We start from the raw sequence: 23,501 nt of genomic DNA on the forward strand, positions 1-23,501 counted from the left end.
AATAAGATAAATGCTATTATTTAACTCTCCTATCAGGGATGGTATAGAAAGGATCCTTGCATTGGGTGAAAAGTATATTGAATAAAGTTTAAGATCCTTTTTTGTAACTATAAGTTTGATCCTATAAGATATAGTTAGGATTTCATGGGACCATTATAAACAACAATTTTCTTTCAGTGCCCTGATATAATTTTATTTCACAAAAGTCTTCTTTTTACTGCCTTAAAGAAAGAAAAATAAGGGAAGGAACAACACTTTAAAATCTCTATGCTATATTTGTTGACCTTACGAAGACTCTGGCTCCATTAGTCAGTTTGAAGTCTCCTAGCAAGAAGAAAATCTAGACACAGTGAAAAGTTCATCACTACATATTAGCTAAAAAAATGCATTGGTGGTAGAGTTGGGAGATGATCCTACCATTTCGGAGAGCAAATTGAAACTTTGCCCAAAGGGCAACCAAATCGCTGTAACCTTTGATTCAGCAATACCACTGCTAGGTTTGTATCTCAAAAATATTTTTTTAAAAAAGGAAAGGGATCTATTTGTACAAAAATATTTATAGCAGCTCTTTTTGTGGTGGCAAAGAATTGGAAATTGAGGAGATGCCCATCAACTGGAGAATGGTTATAGTATATAATTGTAATGAAATACCATTGTGCTATAAGAAATGCTGGACAGGCTGATGTCAGAAAAATCCGGAAAGATTTACAAGAGCTGATGTGAAGTGAAGTGAGCAGAAGCAGGACATTGCACACAGTGACAGCAATATCATATGATGATCAACTGTAAATGACTTAACTATTCTTAATAATACGATTGAAAACAATTCCAAAGGACTTAAGATGAAAAATGCTATCCATATCCAGAGAAAGAAGTGATGGAGTCTGCATGCAGACTGAAGCATACTATTTTAAACTTTTTCCATGTTTTTTCTTTTGGTCTGTTTCTTCTTTCACAACATGACTAACATGGAAATATTTTTTACATAATTGTACATATATGACCTATATTAAATTGCTTAGCACCTTAGAGAAGGGGAAGATAAGGGAAGGAAGGAGAAAATTTGGAAATAAAAATTAAAAAAAGAATGTTAAAATTGTCTTTACATGTAATTAGAGAAAGTAAAATATTATTTAAAATACACATTAGCTGGTCATGTCTGAATTGAAGGTTTTGCCTTTTTGTAGTTAATGAAGTGACATCCTGTTTTGTAGTAGATTTTGTGTTTTGCTTGAAGATGTAGGCTTATGGCTCTTTAGGAAATCCTTTTAACTCAACAGGCTATCCTTTTCAAAAGACCCTGAGATAGTCGTCAAGGAAATGATGACTATGCTCTTGTTGCACATATACAAGGATCCATGCAAATTACTTTGAGAAACTTTAGAGTCATTGTGGAGGGATGAATTGAGAGGAAACCTAAACAAGACTTGAGTACCTACTAGCTTACATAGGCCACAAAAGGAAACATCTTGAAAATGTGTGAAGATTTCTTCTGGGGAAATACAGACCAAAGATCACCATACAATCGTTCTACCTCAGTAGCACATCTTTGCAACACTGATATTCTACTTGTACAGCTGCAAGTCCTGGGACAGTATAGTTCCTGAAGAACTATAAACAAGTATATCATCCAGGGGTAAAAGAAAGGGAGATGGTAGATGGTAGATTTGAGTATGCTGCAATGTATTATATGCAGGAAATATGAAGGAGAACCAGAGGGAAAGAAGCCAGCAAAGAAATATCTGAATGAAAAAGATGGGCTGGTCAGGAAGCAAGAGTGAGGAGTATCTGATGGAAAGCTTGGGTGTTCTACTAGTATTGTCATTGGTGTCCAGAGGAATTTTGGAAGGCACACAGTAGGTTTGGTCAATCTACCATGGTGAATTTATGGTACATTATGGACAAGAGGAGACCAGGTTGGGTAGGCAAGGATGGTTGACAATCATCATGGTTGAAGGAAATATTCACATTGATGAGATCATAGGCAAATTGGGGTATTTGAGAGAGCACTTTGTCTAATGATACTTTGATTGACATAGAAGTAGAAAATTGAATCAAGAAGACCAGGATGTTCTTTGGGAAGTAGGCAGATTGAATATGGCACCAGTCTAGGGTCAAGTTTCAGACCACACTGAAGGAATTGTGCAAGTATCTAACCTGTTTGGCAACGAGTCCTCAGCCTGGCCTTGAAAAAGTTTGTTGGTATATGGATCTAAGCCATAGTTGGCAAGAAAAAAGATTTGATAAAATCATCAACAGCCACAGTACTGGCATTGAAGCAATGTTTATTGGGACATACCTCCTGTAGGAAAGAAATGTCTGAGGAAAAGAGAAATTCAGGATCTTCAAGTACCTGGTGTATCGTGAGAGGAAATGAAATGAGCACAAGATGGCTATAAAAATAAAGATATTTGAGGAAAAAGTTCAACTATAACAGTATTAGACAGTTGCAAACAACCGCCAATCAATCAATCAAGTTTTTATTAGGCGTATCTATGTGCCAGGCACTATGCTAGTTGTTGGAGATACAAAGCAGGAAACCATCCCTAATCAAAATGATCTTAACATTCAAATCAATTAATCATTTGAAAATCTAGAGTTATTTCATTTCTTTTATAACTTCACAAATTGGAGATTTTTTAGTTATATGAAGGTTTATATCCAAATATACTAGCTATAGAGATCTACTGTTTACAGGGACCATTTTTCTTATTTTACCTATAGCCAAAGAATCATCATATACAAATTTTAATGTTTGAAATATTACACATTTTTTGTACCTTACTAGTTCATATTCTGAAAAAAATCATATTTTTTATTTCAAACCAGAAATCATTTTTGTTACGAAAATGGAATTGAAAACACAAACTCCCTCTTTTGTTTACCTTCTTACTAAAAATTAACCAAATGAAATTTTTTTTCCTTCAGGTTTTGTAAACATTTGCTTCCAGGCTAAGTTTTATCCTTCCAAGTTTCATCCAAGAATATTTTTATGGTTTCACTATTAAGTTCTGAATATAGGAATTTACAATGGAAAACTTACACACCCCAAGTTCTCATGGTGTAAATGACACTGTCACAATCCATTGCTGTGTCTTCCATCTTGAGATGCTGGAGATGATGTATTAGAAATTAAGGTCCTACAGCACTGAGGCTGGCTCTGTTTCCCTTCAATTGACTCTAAGGAACTGGTGAGGATTGGAGGATAAACAGAAATGAGGAGATAAAAAACAACAACAACCCAAACTTTAGGTTTGGAGTTGATCTAAAAAGATGTGCTCATCTTCTACCTTCCTCTCTATCACTCTGGATTCATAGCCTTCTTGTCTATGTTATTCATATAATTTATATATTATTCATCCATATTATTTATACTACCTTGCCTTGTTTCTTAGGGAGCATCTGTTTATTTAGCTGTGCATTCCAATTTGTTCTCCTAATTTTTATGAAATAAATGATAAAAGGACTGCTGTACATTTTAAAATGTAGGTAAAGGTCACTAATGGTTACCCATAGATGGAATTAAGTGTACAAATAGCAATGACTATAACTGTAACATGAATATTTAGAAACTGCTTGTTGTGATTGGCAATGGGAAATATAGGTAGGATTTCTTTAACTAGCAAAATGATACTTCTTTGGAATGGCTCAGTCAGAGGAGCAGGTATCAGGTAACTAACAGAGATAAGCAATTGGTTCAATTGCTTGTTTTCCTCCATTACAGACCTCATATGCCTGTGCTTTTTTATCCCTTTGGTAGTCTTAATTTTAAAACAGAGGATTTCTTTCTCCTTCTGCACCTTGTCATTTCTGTTTTCTTTCTCTCGCCTCTTCCCAGTTCTCTTTTATACTCTCTTGATGTTTCCTGTTTACTCCTTTAAAAAAAAGAAGAAAAAAAACCCTCTAGCTCTGAATGTGGCTTTCCAGCAGACACAGAGGCCCCAGCATGAATGCCCCAAAGAGCCAGCTCCAACTTGGCCCTTGCACAACATGCAGACTGGCTTTTGCTCTAAGGAAGGTGGCAATCGTGGGATTGTATTAGAGAGGAATGAAGTAGATACCCATCATTCAAAACTGGACAGAGCTTAATTCCAACTCAGAAGAGGAAACCAGGGAATATACTCATACTTAACTTCAGATTAAACAAAGTTCAGTGCTCCTGGGAACATTTTTTTGTTGTTGTTGTTCAAGACACAAATATTCCCTTAAGGAGAAAAAATGCTTATCTTGAACTGTTGATTTCTTTTTTCTTTTTTTTTTTTAGTATGTAATTTTTATCAGTTTGTTTTGTTTCTGTTACTTTTTTTTAACTTAATGCTTATAAAACTAGTAAGCAGAATTCTCCCTGGAATGAGACAGAATCATAAAAGGCTTTGAGAATCTTGTCACAAACTAAACAGTACAAATTGCACATTCTTCATGGAAGTATCAGGGTTTAGTGCGTGCTTGGATCCAACTATAATAGATTATCCCAAAGTGGGAAAGAATGAACAGTACAAAATTAGCAGAACTGGGAGCTGAGATTGTTGAGTGGAAGCAATATGATCTGCACTCTCAGGGTAGTGGATTCTAAGGCAACTGGAAACAAATATGCAAAATTATATTTTGCCGACGGAGTATTTTGCAGGTCCTGCAGAACAGTGCAGGGGAAAGAAAGAGCACAACATTGGGAGTCAAACGACCTGGATTCAAATCCTAGCTCTGTTTGATCCTGGGCAAGTCACTTAACCATTCTGTGCCTCCTTTTCCTCGTTTGTCAAATGAGGGGAGTTGGATTAAAAGGCCCGCCAAGATCCATCCTGATTCTTAACCTATGATAGTATGATCAGTAGCAAAATTGACATGACCTTCTGTCATTATTGGTAGTATTTATTATAGCAATGACTCTGAAAACTGTGTATATTCTAAGTATAGCAAATATATACACTTAAGAGAGTGGATATGCTGGACCCTGGATTTTATCAGCTTAGGGAACACCCCATGCCACTACCAGAGAAGCTCTGTAACTCTTATGCCGCTCACAGTCTTCAAGCACTCTGTGGAACAATAAGAGGTTAACGCCTCATCCAGAGTGAGAATGTTTCAGCTCTGTGACTTGAAACCAGGTCTTCTTGGCTCTCTGTGGCATGCTGCATTCCCCCCCACCCCATAAACATGCACAGAACATATCTGCTCCATTCCAGTTCTCCACCTTATATGTAAATAATATTAAAAAATCATATCGCACAAGTGACCCTCTCCCACACTCACTCTGTGGTCTAGCACACTGGGTTGTGAAGACCATCCCTCCTCTCCATAAGGCATTGCCTCCTCTACCTCACAGAACCTCTCCTCCTTTAAGATGGAACTCAAATGCCAGTTTGTTCACGAAGCCTTGCCTTTTCTTCCCCTCTTCCATTTTCAGGTACCCTCTTTTCCAAATTACTTTGTATTTAATTACTTTGTATATATTGGCATTCATTGACTTTATATTCATTCTTTATAGATTGCTTTCTGTAGTTATGTACTTATAATAGGCACTATTTCATTCCTTGTACTTTTATCTTCAACGTCTAGCACGGTGCCTGGAACATAGTAGATGTTAATAAATAATTACTGATTGATTGACTGTTCTTAGGTATATGCATATACCATTTGTAGGTACATATATGTACTTTAACAATATAAATGCTTAGTAAAGTAATCAGAAGTCTCAAAGTAAGTAAGAAATATAGGTATAACTAGGCAACTATAATTATTCCACAATGTCACTGCACATATTGTTAGGGTGTTCTTTCCATAGGTCTTCAAAATCATGTTGTACTAGGATAGGAGTTAAACAAAAGGAAACAGTTAAGGTATGATAATACTTTTAGCTCTTCTTTTTTCAGGTCACTATAATCTACCCAAAGATAACTAATTGTTCAAAGTAAACATTCCACTCAGACCACAAAAGGAATCCATTACACAAACATATAATTCACAGTCATTTTTAGTGGGTTGTAAACAGTTTGGAATGAGCATAAAATGGGACAAAAATCAAAGTGAGCATTTTGAAATGAAAAAGTGTTTGCTCCAAAAGGTCAGTCCCTTTGCTTGGCAAACTATGTAGAAAAGCCTGGGAAAATGCTGATCACACAAGCAGTGAGGGGATTTTAAAGCCAACAACCTCCCTGTTTCTTTAAACAGACATCGGAACCTATAACTGGATCCTGTCAAACAAATGACAGCAAAAAAATATAACAGCTGCTAAGAAGTAAAGTTGAGAGATAAAGTTTTCTGAGCTAAGGACCTTCTCAGAAGTGGACTAAAGGTCTTTCTTAAATCTTTAAGGAAGGTTATGGATCCCAGGGTGGCTTTTAGGCACCAAGTCAAATATGTAATTTTGTATATCATTCCTGTCACAGCATTTTGTGTTCCAGGGGAATTAAAAAAAAGGGAGAGAAAGGACAAACTTGCTATTAACATCTGCAGAGCCATTCAGCAAAGCATCCTATACCTGTAATCATCGAAATTGACAATGTTATATCGTTTTTAGAATTCTTTGAATGATTAGGGACAACTTAGCATGGATTTTAAATCATGGGGGCGGGGAAGGCATTGTAAAACCATACTTCAACAAATGAATGCCAAGCTAAACAGAACTAAATTTCATTGGCCAACTCATACCATTCCATTACAAACTTAAAATATCCTAAAAGCACCAAAAAACCCATGTTTAGGAAAGAAGTGTATTCTTTCTGTTAGCATATTGCATCACTATAAAAACAACATCTCTTGCTTTTGAACTTTTTGCAAGGTATACCTTTAGTATAATAGTTTTATATAAAAGCTAGATCACCTACCTTTTAGAGTGAGTTCTTCTAATATCTCTCACTTCAAGTGCAACCAACTTATGAGAGAAGTAAATAATCTGTGAAATGCCTTGTGTAAAATTAGAACTCAAAAATCATCCCTATCTCCATATCACAAATTCAGGACCAAAATAATTTTTCTACCACCTAGAGTTTATCTTTCTATCCTTGGGATATACAAGCTTCCTTTGTTTCTAAAGCAGGAATGGTTGAGACTCTAGGACTGTGTCCATGTTCTCCATCCAAATTAGTTAAGGGCAAGCTGTCATCATCTTTGTTAAAGAATTATGAATCTTTTTGCTGGGGCTCAAATGAAATGCACCACACTTTTTGTGGTGTTCTTCATTTGGCTTAAGTCAACCTGATTTTTATCTTGAGGGAGGCAGGCCAAACACATTTTTCAATTAGTATTCTTTTTGTCCCCTCTTGTGCTGCTATAGCCCAACACCTACAATCTGTATGAGAGGGAGACAGAAACTATATACAAATTTTCAGTGGAAGCTACATATAATCTCTACTTCTCCCCCTCTGCACCAAACTATCACCTCCATGTAACCAACACAGATTTCATCCAATGTTTCAATACTTTTTGCTATTTTGCACACACACACATGCTTGCACACATACATATACTCATACACGATAGATTTCACAATGACAGAAACAGATTGTGTAGAAATCAGTTGGTAAAAGGAAAAGATCTTGACTGAAAATTGGGTTAATTTAGCTTCCACATAATGAAGTCAGGCATGGAAAAAGCAAAAGAGCAAAGAGTCAAAGACAGATCATGTCTTTACAACATAATCTCTTTCTATTTGGTTTTGCCATCCAAGTTTTATGTAGGTTTCCCAGGCCAAGTGGTGAGCAGCTAATATCAGAAGCAGCAGAAAGGGACTGAATTCAAATGATAATAGATGGTAGTGTGCAGAAGAATGTTGTGGGGGCTTAGAGGTAGAGGGAAAGCAATCATGATAAGAAACACAGCAAACGAGTTATCCACTAAATTGGTTTACATTCGGCTCACTAAGACATTTCCTTCTAGGCTAAATTAAAAATGTAACTAATACCTTCTAACCAGCAATGAATTCGGAATGCCTCTTGGAGCAAATGATGGATACGATTTCTGTATAAAGGTTACAGAAGCATGAACAATTTGCTTCTGTCTAGATCAAGCAGGTAAAACAAAAAATTAAGCTGGTGAGATCTCCATTCCTGATAATGTTTTATTTTAAATCAAGCATATAAGTAGCATTTCTTGGTGTAGTTAGAAAATACAGATATTTTTTTTAAGATGAAGAAAAGATTTTTCAAAAAATTTAATAAAAAAAGATTTTCCACAACACTCTATGTGCCAGCTGCACTAAGTATTTAGGCCATCTCAGTAAGACTATGAAAGTAAACATACAGTTTTCATTAAATGTGCCTTTCCCATAATTGGTACATAAGTATTTCCCATGACTCTGCAGTGGGGTATTTTGGCTGGAGGAATATCTGGCCATTAGGAGGAGGGTTTCAGATATGTTGAGTCCTAGCCATGCCGAGAGACTTGGCACCTTCCTATGCTACTTCCTAATACCAACCCTAGTATAAAATGTCATCAGAAGCCTGCATAAACATTGGACTTAGCTTCACATAAATTATTGCTGTCCTGAGATAGTTGGTGCCAGAATTTAGTAAAAAACAACACTTTGAGTAAATAGAGTTGGAGTATAAAAGTAAGAATATTAATCCAAGAAAATTATCATAGGAAAATACAATAAAAACATGCATGCAAATATTGTGATATGAGGTTTATCTTGTGCCCCCTAAGTTTGGTTTTTACTTAACATTTTCATATAGTTCTTTCAACCGGACTGACATAATGTTCCCTCAATGTATTGATGTATTGAATGTTTAATATTCACATAAAGACTGAAAATTTACATTCTCAGGCATTATTTAAAACCATGTCTTCAGAATTGATTTGGATTTAGAAATTAATTTTAATATCGTATGCAGATAATAAAATAAAATCCCTTATATGTTTTTCAACCATAAGGTCCATGTTCCTAAGACTTAGTTATTACCTACTGTCTTCTCACTCCAAACTATGAAACTATGGCTGCATATGGACATGACTATTTGCTATCATGAACAGAATGTGAAAATTCATGTAGATGAATGGATACTTAGAAGTGAATCCAATTCAACTGAACAAGTATTTTTAAATATTCACTATAGTGTACTAGGCATTGGACATACAAAGACAGAACTCAAAAAAAATCTTCACCTCAAGTAGCTTATATTCTCCTGGGGTAAAATAACATGCCCATAAGTAAAAACAATGCCATATGTGAAGTGATACAAAGTGATCTCAAGAGGGAGAGGGCCATGAAAGGCCTTATGTAGGGACACTTGTACTCGGCCTTGAAGGAAGCTAAAGATTCTATGAGATGTCACATAGACATTTATCACTGTCAGTGATTTAGGGCTTCCCTGAAATTTCTGTTTGGTAGGTTTGGGGTTCAGAACAACATTATGCAGGCAGTGAATTTTGGAAAATGAAGACAATTAGGATTCTGATTTGGGGGCCACTTTAATGGTTCTATTGATCAGTTTACCTATTAAGTAGGGAACTGGTCTCTGTTTCATTAGTTGCTTTTGGCTATCAATGTTCGATACTATATATTCCTAAATATAATCTATTATGTTTAAAATGTAAAAGTATCACAAAATTTAGTAAATCATCCCTTTCCTTCCAAGTTCTGAGCTTCCAAGCTTTATTCCTCATTGATTGCTTCACTCACATTCTTCTTTTATTCACTTTTTTTCTATCTGCTTTTCCTGATCTCTGCTCTTCTCTCTGATGTGTTGATTTTCTCTTCCCTAAAGCTACTCCTCCTCCTTTTTTCCTACCTATTACTCCCCTTTTTGTTATTCTCTCATTCCCTACTGATCCGGGAATAGTAGAATCCCAAGGTGGTCCTTACTATATAATTAAAGTGTGAATTTCCAGGAGTTGGAAATTGCAGGCTGTTTTTATTATGCTTCTATAATAAAGCCAGGTAACATCAAGAGAATTAAAATGGCTCTTTTCTTGGAAGATAACTTGATAAAGATTTCCCCCCTTGATTCTATTGTTTTGAGACTGGAAGCTGAAAATGGGAATAGGTTCACCAATCCTTTTTCTGAAAACACCTCAATCTTTTACATGATATATATTCCCCAAGATCCTGGGAATATGTTGTAAACTTGTAACAGATGGTGATGAAGCTTCATATTTTTATACAATACATTTTTTAAGATTCTGCATCTAGTGTATGTATCTCTCAGCTAAAATGACCTTCGATGAGTGGAGTCATAGTAGGAAAAATAACCATACATATATAACTGAACAAACCACAGATATAGTAGAGCAGAAATATTTGAGTCAATTAGATTTTATTCTGCTCTTTCTTCAATGAGATGCAATGATTTCAGGTGACAAACAGAATTTTGAACAAGAGAATCAAAGGTCATCATAACACTGAAGGTACAACTATTCATCGTTCTAGGAAGATAGTTAGCCATGCACTAAATGGCAAAGAAACATGTGCAAGAGAGAATCTCACTGTTTGCAAGTTTGGGTGGTATTTGCTTTAGTTGGGTAATGTTGGGGACTTACCAAAAAATGTCCTGGCACAATATCTACCAGGGATCTTAGCATGAATATTATGAGGGTTCTAGTACTATGATTGCTGACATTTTATGAATGTTTTAGCATTGGCTTGAAAACAAGAAGTTTGCAATTGATTCAACAGTATGTCAAACAGACAAAATATTAAAAAAATGAGCATTAGCGAGAATTACTAATGTCCCTATTGTAAAAACAAACTAAACCCAATATGAAACTTCATCCAGTAAAAAAAAGACGCTCAAAAAGTTGAATTTTAATTGCATGACTTCCCAGGCAAATCAAGTAGATCTGTTAACTTAGAGCATCAGTTGTAAAGGCGGCTGCAATAACGGGGGTGAAAACTACTACATATTCAATTACTCACCTCTTTTTTCAACAGCCTCAATGCATTGCTTTACAAACCGAGGTACTGTGGAATTTTCACGTTCACACACCTTGTGTAGATGAGAGCCAAAAATTTGATCTATGAAAGAAACAAAGATGAGCTTCAGTAAAATCTATGCCCGTGTTCTATAATTTGATTCTACATCCATATCTACATCCTTATGGAATCTCCATGTTGTACATAAATTGTTTTTATTTATTTAATTCAGCACTGCCTAATGTAGTCACACAAAGACCACAACTCATTCGTGTAATCTGGAACATAAGAAAATTAGACCAAATAACTTCTGAAGTTCCTTTCAGTTCTAAGTTTTAACATTTCTAAACAGTGGATAGAACCTTAACCCAAGAGCCAGGAAATGAAAATTCATTCACAAATTATGTGAGGCTGATAAAATAAATCACATTTGCTCTGGGCTTTTACTCTGCCATTTGTAAATTGATACCAACAAATTTCAATAAGATTGTCCCTAGGTACACACATACACACACACACACACACACACACACACACACACACACACACCCTTTGAGGACAGGGACCTTATTTTTTTTAAACTTGTTTACCTCCAGTAACATTTTACCACCTTGCTTAAAGAAGGTGCTTAATATATGCAGCAACATCAACTGTTAGTATTTTAAATGTGAACTCTTCTTCAAATGACCAACAAAATGGTATACTATTGGGAGAACTAAATACACATCATTATCCTCACAATAGTTAAACCAAAAGGCAAAAGGAAAGGGGAACCAACTGAAATGATGTCTCGAATGGTCTTCTTGGAGAGACTAAGGAGATTGCTGAGTTGTTTATTTTCTTACTCAAAAGCAACAAGCAACATCTTTTTATCTCTTGCAGTTCTCTTGATGAGCATGACCAAAAAGACCACTATGAAAATAATTAAGCTTATTCACTAAAATGTTTTAGAAGATTAAGAAGTAGTGAGAGTTTTAGGAGGATGAAACGATCCAAACCCACTGAACATATGCTTTGATGCCTGGTGATTTCAATGTGAAGGTGAGCATAAGCAATAATATAAAAAGATTTGTTGGAAAATGTGATTCAGGTTTCAAACACAATAGTAGCCAAGGGCTTGTGAACTTGGAAAATTCATGCTTATATATCAAGAATACTTTCAGAAGCACTGACCAAAATCATGAAAAAAAGAGAATTGGGTATATTTTAACATTTAAAAATGTCTAGTTTCTGATGTGTAAGTACTACCAAAACCATCTGTCTGTGGCCATTCAGACTGTGGTCTAGTTGGAGAAAAAGCTAATATCAGTATCAAAACAGAAGAATATAGATGAAAAGACCCTGGGGGTTGGGTTGCTCTAACTTCAACTACACCTATTCAAAACAATCGGCAACTGTGAAAGCGGAAAATGGAAAAAGGTAAATATATTTACCTTTTTCTATGAAAACTTAAACAACGAAATACCTTTATGATAATGTTAAAACCTGCTAAATACTTGGGCATTGGCCTGTCAGGATATATAAGAAACTTTTGTGTGCTTTTTAAAAAATCATTTTATCAAAAGAGAATACATACTTATCCTTATTATTTCTCTCGTTAATCCAAGAGAGATTAATCTAGCAAAATGGATAGAAGGCCATTCAGTAGAATATAAGATCTTTATGGACAGAAACTACTTTGTATCCCCAGTAACTTGCACAGAATAGTGTTAATAAATTTTTATTTAATTAAATTGAATTTTAAAAAATGGTAAAAGTATTAATTGTAGCATCTGTAATATTTTAAATATACATAATTAGAAAGTTTCAAATAATATGTAACTTTGATTTCACTGCTACAATTTGAGGGCATTTGAAACAAAGAAGCAGCATTCTACAGAGCAGATCTCTGGAGTCAGTGATTCTAGGTTCAAATCCTACTTCTGATGTTTGTCATCTTTGTGACCTTGAACAAGTCACTTAGTGCCCCTGGGACACAGTTTCCTTATTGGTAAAATGAGGGTTTTAAACTAGATGGCTCCTCAACTCCCCTACAGCTCTAGAAGTTGGATTCAATATATCCAAGAAAGCATTCTAATGGACTGACTCTATAGCAAGTTAGCTAGATTTCTTCTACCTGCCCTTCCCCCTCTTTCAGCTCTGTGCCTCCTTCAATGCACAGTTCAAGGTCAACTTCCTCCAAGATGATGTTTTTGACTGTGCTAATCCACAGAATCTCTTTCCTCTGAACATCTGTAGCTAATAAAAACTATTTCTTTAGAATTTCACATGCTAAAATATAAATAGATAAATATAGATATAGATGCAGTCCTATCCCACCAAATAAGTTGTAAGCTATTTAAGGACAAGAGACCTTGCTTTACATATCTGTGTTTCTACAGTGCTTGTCAGGGACCATGGTTTATGTATCTTTATAGCTTCTCCTACCCCACTGTCTAGCTTGGAATCTTATAAAGACTTAAACACTTCAGCCAATAGAGGCAATATTCCACTACTGTGTACGCTCCACATTCTGGTGATAAACTTCTCTCAACTTAGCTTGACTGGTCTTTGAACAACAGGCATATAGTTGGGTACTAAACTTGCCTTTGCAGCCTGTCAGGGTCTGCCAAAATTCTACTTTGCTACCATTGTTTTCAAGAACCCAGAATTACTGCCACGCTATGAGGGGCATTTCTTGCATAAAGCAGACACTTAATAAATGGATTTTGAATGAATGAAGTGCTATCCATCTGGAATTTTCATGTTGACAGAGAGCTTAATTGGCACCCAATGAAAAAGTTAAATTCTAAGAATGTATTTAGACCTGCAGATAATTCTGACTTTCTAACTAACAAGGAGATTGGGGTAGGGAGGCAAATGGCAATTGTACTTCTCTACCTCAACCTCAAGGTCTGCCAGAGTCTAGGAGTAGTAGTACAATGTGGAGCAAATAAGGGCCATTAGGAATTATCCACCTCATCCTGTTTCCCCATTCTTATAGCACTTCACCTAAGGGAGCAAGCCTGGATTCCCAGAGATCTGAATATCTGTCTAATCTCCTAAAAGTATTTATTTAGAAAACATGTCGTTCCAGGGGTGTGAAGATTTTGGAATCCCTTACAAATTAACATGGCTTTGGCTACTACCATTATTGTATCTTCGTTCTATCATTTCAGCACTCTTACTAAGGGTGGCAGGCAACACATCGGTTGGAAAAAATCCATTTTCTGCTATTTTTCTTTGAAAGAATCTTTTGGTGAGAAAAACAAATAGGCCTTCCACATGACTGCACTTATGAATCATGTTGTTTACATAATGAATTAGAATTTAACTAGGAATGCTGGTTTCTAATCTTTATGCTTTAAAACTTTTCAAACTACTTAGGTTGCTCATCTTTAAACATATCAGCATAACCAGGTTAAATCTCTCAGATTACAAATTGGCTTTATTCTCTCTCACCTCTGCTACATCTTTTTGATAAATGGTAAAAAGAGCACTCAGTAATGGGAACTTTGTCAGTGAGATTCCAATGAATCAAACCCATGAGGAAAACCACTCAATAGAGGCAGTTAAATGTTCAAATAATGTGACTATGTTATCATCATTTACCCAGAGAGACAGTCTCCACATGCTTTTCCAAATGATGCTCTTCTGAATTCATAGAGGGTTTTTGCAGCTAATTAATAGATACTAGTACTAGTACCACTGCTGCTGCTGCTGCTACTGCAACTGCTTCTGCTATATTAACAAACCTTAGGATGCTATAGAATTGGAGAACTCGATGCAGTTGAAAGAGTGTTGCCCTTGGTGTCAGAGGACTTGAGTTCAAATCCCAGCTCTGTTACTTACTACATGTATGTGGCCTGGACTCAATTTCCTCATCTGTGAAATTAGGATGTTAGACTAAATAGCATCTGAGGTCCTTTCTACCCCTAAATCTAAGATTTACAACTCTAAGACAATTCAAATCTCCTCTTGGTCAAGTTATATTGACATAACTTGCCAGTGCCCATCTACCTTCTGATATATTGGTCCTCTAATCCTAGTCATCTAGTTTCAGTACATTTGGTGCAAGAGCTATGAATATATCATCTCTTTCACCCTCATGCTAATTCTAAGAACCCCCATTCCTTATCAGTCCAGTTCTGATATCTTCAGTCTCTTTATCCACTGTAAAGTCCAATATTCTGTGCTCTGTGAAACTCTCGCTCTGGTGTTAAATAAACAAACAAACCCCATATCCTTCAATGTTTCAGGCAATATTTCTTCCACCTCTATGTTTTAATAGTAATCTGATTCTTCTCAGAGACGATGGTATCTCTTGCCAAATTCTCAGTAGGCTGCAGTCATTTCTACTCCCCTAACTCAAAGGGTCAGGATAAGAAGTAAGTATATTTCTTGATTTCTCATAGCCAGGCTTGACATTCTTTCAACCAATCCTTAAGTGGTGTGTTCTATCCATCATTTAAAGCCTAGATCAAATATCACCTAGTCTGATCCCTCAGTGGGTAACAAATTTGCCCTCAGACATTTCATTCTCTTCCAGGGTTTGAATAGCTAACTCTACGTAGATAACTCTCAAATCTCTACATTCATTATTGACATTTTCTGAAATTAAGACAAGACACTATAATTGTCTATAGGATGTCTGTCTGGGTGCCACACTGGTATCTGTCCCCTTAAATGTGTTCCTCTTTCTGTCTTCTCTATTTCTGTCCTAGCAACCGTATTTATGACCTTGAGGTGGACTCTTCCCTTTCTGTCACCTCTCACATCCAATCACTTTTGATTCTGTCTTCCTAACATATGCTTTTGATTCTGTCTTCCTAACATTCCTTACAATAATTCTCCCGTCTCTTTTCACTACTATCACCCTAGTACAGGACTTCAATACCACCCATCCAATTTGAATAGCCTCCCAATGTATCTTTCTGATGCTATTCTAGGTCCCTCCCCCATTTCATCTCTGCTGCCACTTAAAGAATATCTGTTCTTATATTTAACTTTTTTTTTTTAATGCAATTTATTTATTTAACATATTTGGTTTTCAGCATTGATTTTCACAACAGTTTGGATTACAAATTTTCTCCCCATTTCTGCCCTCCCCCCCCACTCCAAGATGGCGTATATTCTGGTTGCCCTGTTCCCCAGTCAGCCCTCCCCTCTATCACCCCCCTCCCCTCTCATCCCCTTTTCCCTTCCTTTCTTGTAGGGCAAGATAAATTTCTACGCCCCATTGCCTGTGTATCTTATTTTTTAATTGCATACAAAAAGTTTTTTTGTTTTTGAACATCTGATTTTGAAACTTTGAGTTCCAAATTCCCTTCCCTCTTCCCTTCCCACCCACCCTCCCTAAGAAGTTGAGCAATTCAACCTAGGCCACACATGTATTATTATGTATAACCCTTCCACAATATTCATGTTGTGAAAGGCTAACTACATTTTGCTCCTTCCCAACCCATCCCGCTTTATTGAATTTTCTTCCTTGACCCTGTTCCCTTTCCAAAGTGTTTGTTTTGATTACCTCCACCCCCATCTGCCCTCCACTCCATCATCCCCCTGCCTTTTATTTTTTTTTTTTTTTATCTTCCTCCCTCTTCTTTCCTGTGGGGTAAGATACCCAACTGAGTATGTATGGTATTCCCCCTCAGGCCAAATCTGATGAGAGCAAGGTTCACTCATTCCCCCCTCACCTGCCCACTCCCCTCCTCTCCTAGAACTGCTTCCTCTTGCCACCTTTATGGGAGATAATCCACCCCATTCTATCTCTCCCTATCTCCCTCTCTCAGTAAGTTACTCTCTCATCCCTTAATTTCATTTTATTTCTTTTAGCTATCTTCCCTTCATCCTCAACTCACCCTGTGTCTGCTCTCTCTCTTTTACATATATATATATATACACATACATACACATACATACATATACACATAGATACATGCATACATACACATTCACTTATATATATACATAAACATATATATATGCATATATATATGCATATGCCCTTCAACTACCCTAATACTGAGGTCTCATGAATCATACTCATCATCTTTCCATGTAGGAATGTAAACAAAACAGTTCAACTTTAGTAAGTCCCTTGCAATTTCCGTTTCTTGATTACCTTTTCATGCTTCTCTTGATTCTTGTGTTTGAAAGTCAAATTTTCTATTCAGTTCTGGTCTTTTCACTGAGAAAGCTTGAAAGTCCTCTATTTTATTGAAAATCCATATTTTGCCTTGGAACATGATACTCAGTTTTGCTGGGTAGGTGATCCTAGGTTTTAATCCTAGCTCCATTGACCTCCGGAATATCGCATTCCAAGCCCTTCGATCTCTTAATGTAGAAGCTGCCAGATCTTGGGTTATTCTGATTGGGTTTCCACAATACTCAAATTGTTTCTTTCTGGCTGCTTGCAGTATTTTCTCCTTGATCTGGGAGCTCTGGAATTTGGCAACAATATTCCTAGGAGATTTCTTTTTGGGATCTATTTGAGGAGGCGATCGATGGATTCTTTCAATTTCTATTTTGCCCCGTGGCTCTAGAATATCAGGGCAGTTCTCCTTGATAATTTCCTGAAAGATGGTATCTAGGCTCTTTTTTTGATCATGGCTTTCAGGTAGTCCAATAATTTTTAAATTATCTCTCCTGGATCTATTTTCCAGGTCAGTGGTTTTTCCAATGAGATATTTCACATTGTCTTCCATTTTTTCATTCCTTTGGTTCTGTTTTATAATATCCTGATTTCTCATAAAGTCACTAGCTTCCACTTGCTCCAATCTAATTTTTAAAGTAGTATTTTCTTCCGTGGTCTTTTGGACCTCCTTTTCCATTTGGCTAATTCTGCTTTTCAAGGCATTCTTCTCCTCATTGGCTTTTTGGAGCTCTTTTGCCATTTGAGTTAGTCTGTTTTTTAAGGTGTTGTTTTCTTCAGTGTATTTTTCAGTATTTTTTTGGGTCTCCTTTAGCAAGTCATTGACTTGTTTTTTCATGGTTTTCTCGCATCCTTCTCATTTCTCTTCCCAATTTTTCCTCTACTTCTCTAACTTGCTTTTCCAAATCCTTTTTGAGTTCTTCTATGGCCTGGGGCCAGTTCATGTTTTTCTTGGAGGCTTTTGTTGTAGGCTCTATGACTTTGTTGTCTTCTCTAGGCTGTATGTTTTGGTCTTCTTTGTCACCAAAGAAAGAATCCAAAGTCTGAGACTGAATCTGGGCGCGTTTTCGCTGCCTGGCCATATTCCCAACCAACTAACTTGACCCTTGAGTTTTTCACTGGGGTATGACTGCTTGTAGACTTACGAGTTCTATGTTCTACGTTTGGGGGGGAGGTGCCAGCTCTGTCAGAGCCGCACTCCTCCTTCCCCAAGGACCCCCAGTCCAGGCTGGGCTTAGATCTTCAGCAGGCTGTTGCACTCCTGCTCTGATCCGCCACTTAATTCCTCCCACCAGGTGGGCCTGGAGCCGGAAGTAACAACAGCTGTAGCAACTGTAGCTGCTCCACCTCCGCTGCCCCCGGGGCTGGAAGCCGAACTGCGAACTCCTTCCACTCCCGCAGCTTTTCCCACTAACCTTCTCCGCAGTCTTTGGTGTTTGTGGGTCGAGGGGGTCTGGTAACTGCCGCAGCTCACGTATTTAGGGCGCTAGGGCCCCCTGCGCCCGGCTTCTGGTCTGGGTCGTCCACGCCGCTCAGGCTGGGCTCTGCTCCACTCCATTCCCACCTCCCAGCTCCCAGCTCCGTGTGGAATAGACCTCACCCAGGGACCATCCAGGCTGTCCTGGGCTGGAGCCCTGCTTCCTTCTGCTGTTCTGTGGGTTCTGCCGTTCTAGAATTGGTTCAGAGCCATTTTTATAGGTTTTTGGAGGGACTCGGGTACGGAGCTCACTCTAGTCCGTGCTTACCAGCTGCCATCTTGGCTCCGCCCCAAGGTGTGGCCTATATTTAACTTTTTATGTCATTTATCTTCTCAAAAATATTTAGGTACTCATGGCATATCTAGCAAAGTTAAAATTTCCTTTCCTAGCATTCAAAACTTTCTATAATCTTGCACCATTCTATTGTTCAAACTGTTTATCATATAATTCCTTACCACATACTCTATCCTACAGCCAGATGCTCAGTTTTCAGGAACACACACATTGTGGACCCATTTTTGTGCCATTTATCTGAAATATTGTGATAAGTTCTACACTCTGCCTTTTTCTAACCCATTCTTCGTATGACTACCAGAATAACATTTCTTACCCACATATCTAGAAATTTCAAACCTCTATCATCCAAATTTCAGTTGCTTCTTATTGCTTATAGATGAAAATGCCAAGTCTTTTGTCTGATATTCAGTACCCCCCAATCTCATGCTACCCAAAATTTTCACTTTTAGCTCACATTCCTCTCTTCTATACACTTTCTGTCTGAGCCATCCCGAGCTATTTTCTACTCTTCTGCCTCCCCTCCCTCTCCCTTTGCTTTGTATTCTCTTGTCTCTGTGCATTTGCTCCTACTGTTCTCTATGTAGGGAATGACCTTCCCAGCCTCTCTTTAATTGGTGACTTCTCTCCCATACACTAAACCACAACTTAATTATCACCTCTTCTATGATGCCTTCCATGATTATCGTAAGGACTCTCTCCTTAGATCACACAAAGCACTTTGTTTTGTGGATCTTCAATGCAATAATAATGAACTATTGCATAATATAATCATATATTTGTGTCTTTCCCCTCTACTAGATTGTAAGCTCCATAAGGTCAGTGACTTTAAAAAAGGGACACTTTCTACATCTCCAACACTGAACACAGGGATTTACATATAGCTGACACATAATAATCATTTGTTGATTGAGCAGAGAGGAAATAAAAGAGAAGCAGGCAATTTGTATAACTGTTAAATCAAATAATCAGTCTTTTGATCATTAAAATTTGACAGTGTTAAGCACCCAAAATGTATTAGAGACTATGCAAAACTGACTGTTCCTTCATGTGAGGAAACCTTATAAATGGGATAATATTTGTAAAATAATTGGTATAATGTCTGGCACATGATAGGTGCTTAATACATTCTTATTCCCCTGCCCACCCATGTCCAAATGTGTATTTTCTGAGGGAAAAGGATGGGAATTAGTTTAATTTATTCGATCAGGATTATTTTTTAAAAAACCTTAATTTTATAGGTAAGTAATAAGTAATTAAATATATTTTGCAGTTCTGTGAATAGCTTGTCTTATGTACATATAGGAGTCTTAATGGAAGGACAGGAAACTCTTCACAATGGGAGAGTCTCTACTCCATAGATTTTTTTTTTCTTACTGAAATGGTGGTATACAAGACTGCTTGTAATTTATTGGGTCAGAGAAGAAGATGAAGTTGGTGCCTGGCTGCTCACTAGGAAACAATGTTAATTTGATTTATTTTACTCCCTGGAATTTTAGTTTGTTGGGATGAGAAGTTGTTATGGGCAGAGTATGAATGAGATTCATTTTAATTAATCTCTCAGTAAAGGGTAGGTTTTGATTTGTCAGAGAGGAAGAGGAGGAAGGGAATATTGATTAGGAAGGAAAGAAAGGAAGAGAATAGCCTCTATATAGTATCTAGCATGTTCCAGGCACTTTGCAAAACACAGTGTAAAAAGGATAAAATACTTATACAAATATTTCATTTGATCTTCATAACAAATGCAAGGTAGATGAGGTTTTTATCGCCATTTCACAGTTGAGGAAACTGAGACAAGCAGAGGTTAATACCCAGGGTCACACAGCTAGTTAACTAACATCTGAGGCTAGATTTGAACTCAGGTCTTCCTGACTCCAAATATACCACTCTATTCACTGAGTCATTGGTTATGTCTAAAGAAAAGCTGGGTAAGTCTGGACCAAAGTATGCTTCAGGGGTTTGAAGATCTCATTAGGGTAGGGGATTTGGATGATGGAAAGTAGCATAAATCTGGATTTCTATGAGACAGGCAAAGGTGGAGGGACAGTCTAGAAAAGAATTTTACTTACTCTGCAATTTTGCCCAGGGTCCTGGCAACATTTGTCCCTGAAATTTAACTCTGATACCCAATTCTTGAGTTGGGATGTGAAGATGCATTCTCAAGGCACTGGACCTCACTCTAATCTCCCTAATTTAAGATTGTCTATTCTCCAGACCAGCCTCCAAATGAATACAATGGCTTCACCTCTACTTACTTCCTCTTCCTTGGTAAGGAAGAAGGGAAACAGGACAGAAAGGGTGAAGAATAAAGAGAAGATATGCACCAGCCAGGCAACTTCAAATTCCACCTTCCTTGAGATCTTGTTCTCTTTCCATTTTTATTATGTGTAGCTGGATATTCCTCTACCCCTGTAGACTTTGAGCATAAAGAACCTCCTATACTAAATATACTCCTTGACTTAAGAAAATATAAACTTTAATATGGTTGTCAGGATTAATGTTAAAGCAGGAAATATAAATAAATAAATGCATATTTATATACATGTGTATATATATGCATATATGTGTGTGCATGTGTATACACACGTGCATGTGTGTGTGTGTGCGTATACACACGCACATAGACACAGACACACACACATACCAACCACCCAAGTGTATATTTAGTAAAGTTTATTTGGAATCCAAACTACCAGAAAGTTCAAATAATTAGAACTTTTCCTGCAGTCGACTTTTATGGGAAAGGGATAAATAATAAACAAACAGATACCAGAGATTTATTTTTTACAAAGCAGCTTCTAGAGTACATCTTAGGTTAAGTACTGAATAATTCAGCCAATCTTCTACATCTACAGTATTGTACAATGATAATTGATGTTCAAAATGATAACCCTGAGGCACTGCAAGATCACGAAGTACCTTCTGAATCATCCAAGAAAAATTCAATTATGTTTAGTGTAATTTTAGTAGGAAATGTATTTTACTACATTCTAATTCTTTGAAAATTATTAGTCTTTGGCTAGAATAGCTATCAGTTGAACAGATAATCAACTAATCAAAACAGCCTATTCCCTTATCATTCCATGATGTTCAGCGAAGGACACATGGTTAAGAGCCATATGGAAAGGTTACATAAAGGACGATGAGTAGTTTAAAAGTAGGGGAGGAATATAGTAGAGATGAATTGGGGGATGGATCTAGAAGTCAGAAAAGAGAAATTCTGTTGATTGAAGCAGAAATCAGACAGAAGGATGAAGGTGTTTTTCTTTTGTTCCTTAAGCTAAATCCAGATGAGTTAACCACTTCCATATCTTGGGGGTGGGGAACAAACCTTTATTCCATTTGTATTTGTTATCTATAGAAGAATTAGAGAAAGGCTCAGATTCTTGGCATCTGTCCCCAAAGGCTCTTTCTCTAAAAGAAAATCTCCACAGAAATATAAAACCAGAGGCAGCCATGTGACACAATGGATAGAGCACTGGATCTGGAATCAGCAAGACCCTCTCTGCCTCAGTATTCTCAACTGTAAAATGGGGATAATAATAGCATCTTCTCTCTACAGCTGTTGTGAAGGTCAAAGGATAAAATATTTGTAAAGTACCTAACATAGTGCCTGGCCCATAGTAGCTGTTTAATGCTTATAACACTCATCATCATTCCATCCATTTCAACTACATGATGAAGTCTGAAGATAATAAGTCTGGCTGTTGTTAAAGTGTCCTGTGACTAAAAAAATTGCCTCCCTCTGTGTGAGCTCTTTGGTTTGCTATGATCCACAGGAATAGCTGTGGTGTCATGAAATAACACTGATCTGCAATTGGTAAAGGAGATTTTAGGTCCTAGCTTTGTCATGTCCTAATTGTATGACCTTGGGCAAGTCATATAATCTATGTACTTTAATTTTTTTCATTTTAAAAATGAGGCTAATAATACCTGAATTCTGCACCTCACAGGGCTATCATGGGCATCAAATGAAAGAAAGTATATAAAATACTATATGATATAGAAAACAGAACATAATCAAATACAGCAACCATCTATAAAAACAACTACTATTTGTAATGCAAGTAACATTTGAGTTAGGCTTTAAAATGGGTAGTACATGCCATTTAAAGATTTATTTGAAGGAATTGGTAATGTTTATTTTACAGGAAAAAAGATAGGAGAGATGGCATGATCACTATCTTCAAATATTTGAAAGATTGTTATTTAGAATAAGGATTAGACTTGTTCAGCTTAACTCCAAAGGGAAGAATGAGGACCGGTGAATTCAAGTAGAGGAGAAGCATATTTAGGCTCTACGTAATATTTTCTAACAATTAGAGCTATCAAAAAGTAGAAGCAATTTCCTTGGGGCATAATGGGCTCCCCTCAAGTTCCCCTCAATGACCATTTATTTACGATGCTAAACGGGATATTTCTATATAGGTAAAAGTTGGAACAGGTGACCTCTGAGGTGCCTTCAAAACTTGAGAATTTGTGACTCTGAAATTGCCAAGAAAGCAGGTATAGAGAGGGTTAAAGATTGGCCCTATAGGACACTCATAATAAGGGATCAAGAAGAAGATAAAAAGCTTGCAAAGGACACAGAGAAGTACTAGTTCAAGAGGTAGAAGAAGACTCTAAAGTCAAATGAAGAGAATTTATCCTTTAGAACAGTGTTCAATGGTGCCCAAAGCTTCAGATGGGTCAAGGAAAATCATGAATGAAAGAAAGTCATTGGATTTGCTGATCAGGAAATGAATGG

General features: G+C 36.9%; 1 protein-coding gene across 1 annotated transcript in view; it reads right to left on the reverse strand.

The window, feature by feature from the left end:
* The window catches only part of ARHGAP15 (Rho GTPase activating protein 15), an 858,653-nt gene that overhangs the window by 312,373 nt on the left and 522,779 nt on the right, over nucleotides 1-23,501 (reverse strand). Inside the window, exon 10 of the mRNA XM_036742514.1 lies at nucleotides 10,853-10,951. Within this exon, the coding sequence (XP_036598409.1) occupies nucleotides 10,853-10,951 (99 nt within the window). The remainder of the gene's footprint in view (nucleotides 1-10,852; nucleotides 10,952-23,501) is intronic.

The sequence above is a fragment of the Trichosurus vulpecula genome, chromosome 2 (assembly GCF_011100635.1).
Source record: "Trichosurus vulpecula isolate mTriVul1 chromosome 2, mTriVul1.pri, whole genome shotgun sequence".
Lineage (NCBI taxonomy): Eukaryota > Metazoa > Chordata > Mammalia > Diprotodontia > Phalangeridae > Trichosurus > Trichosurus vulpecula.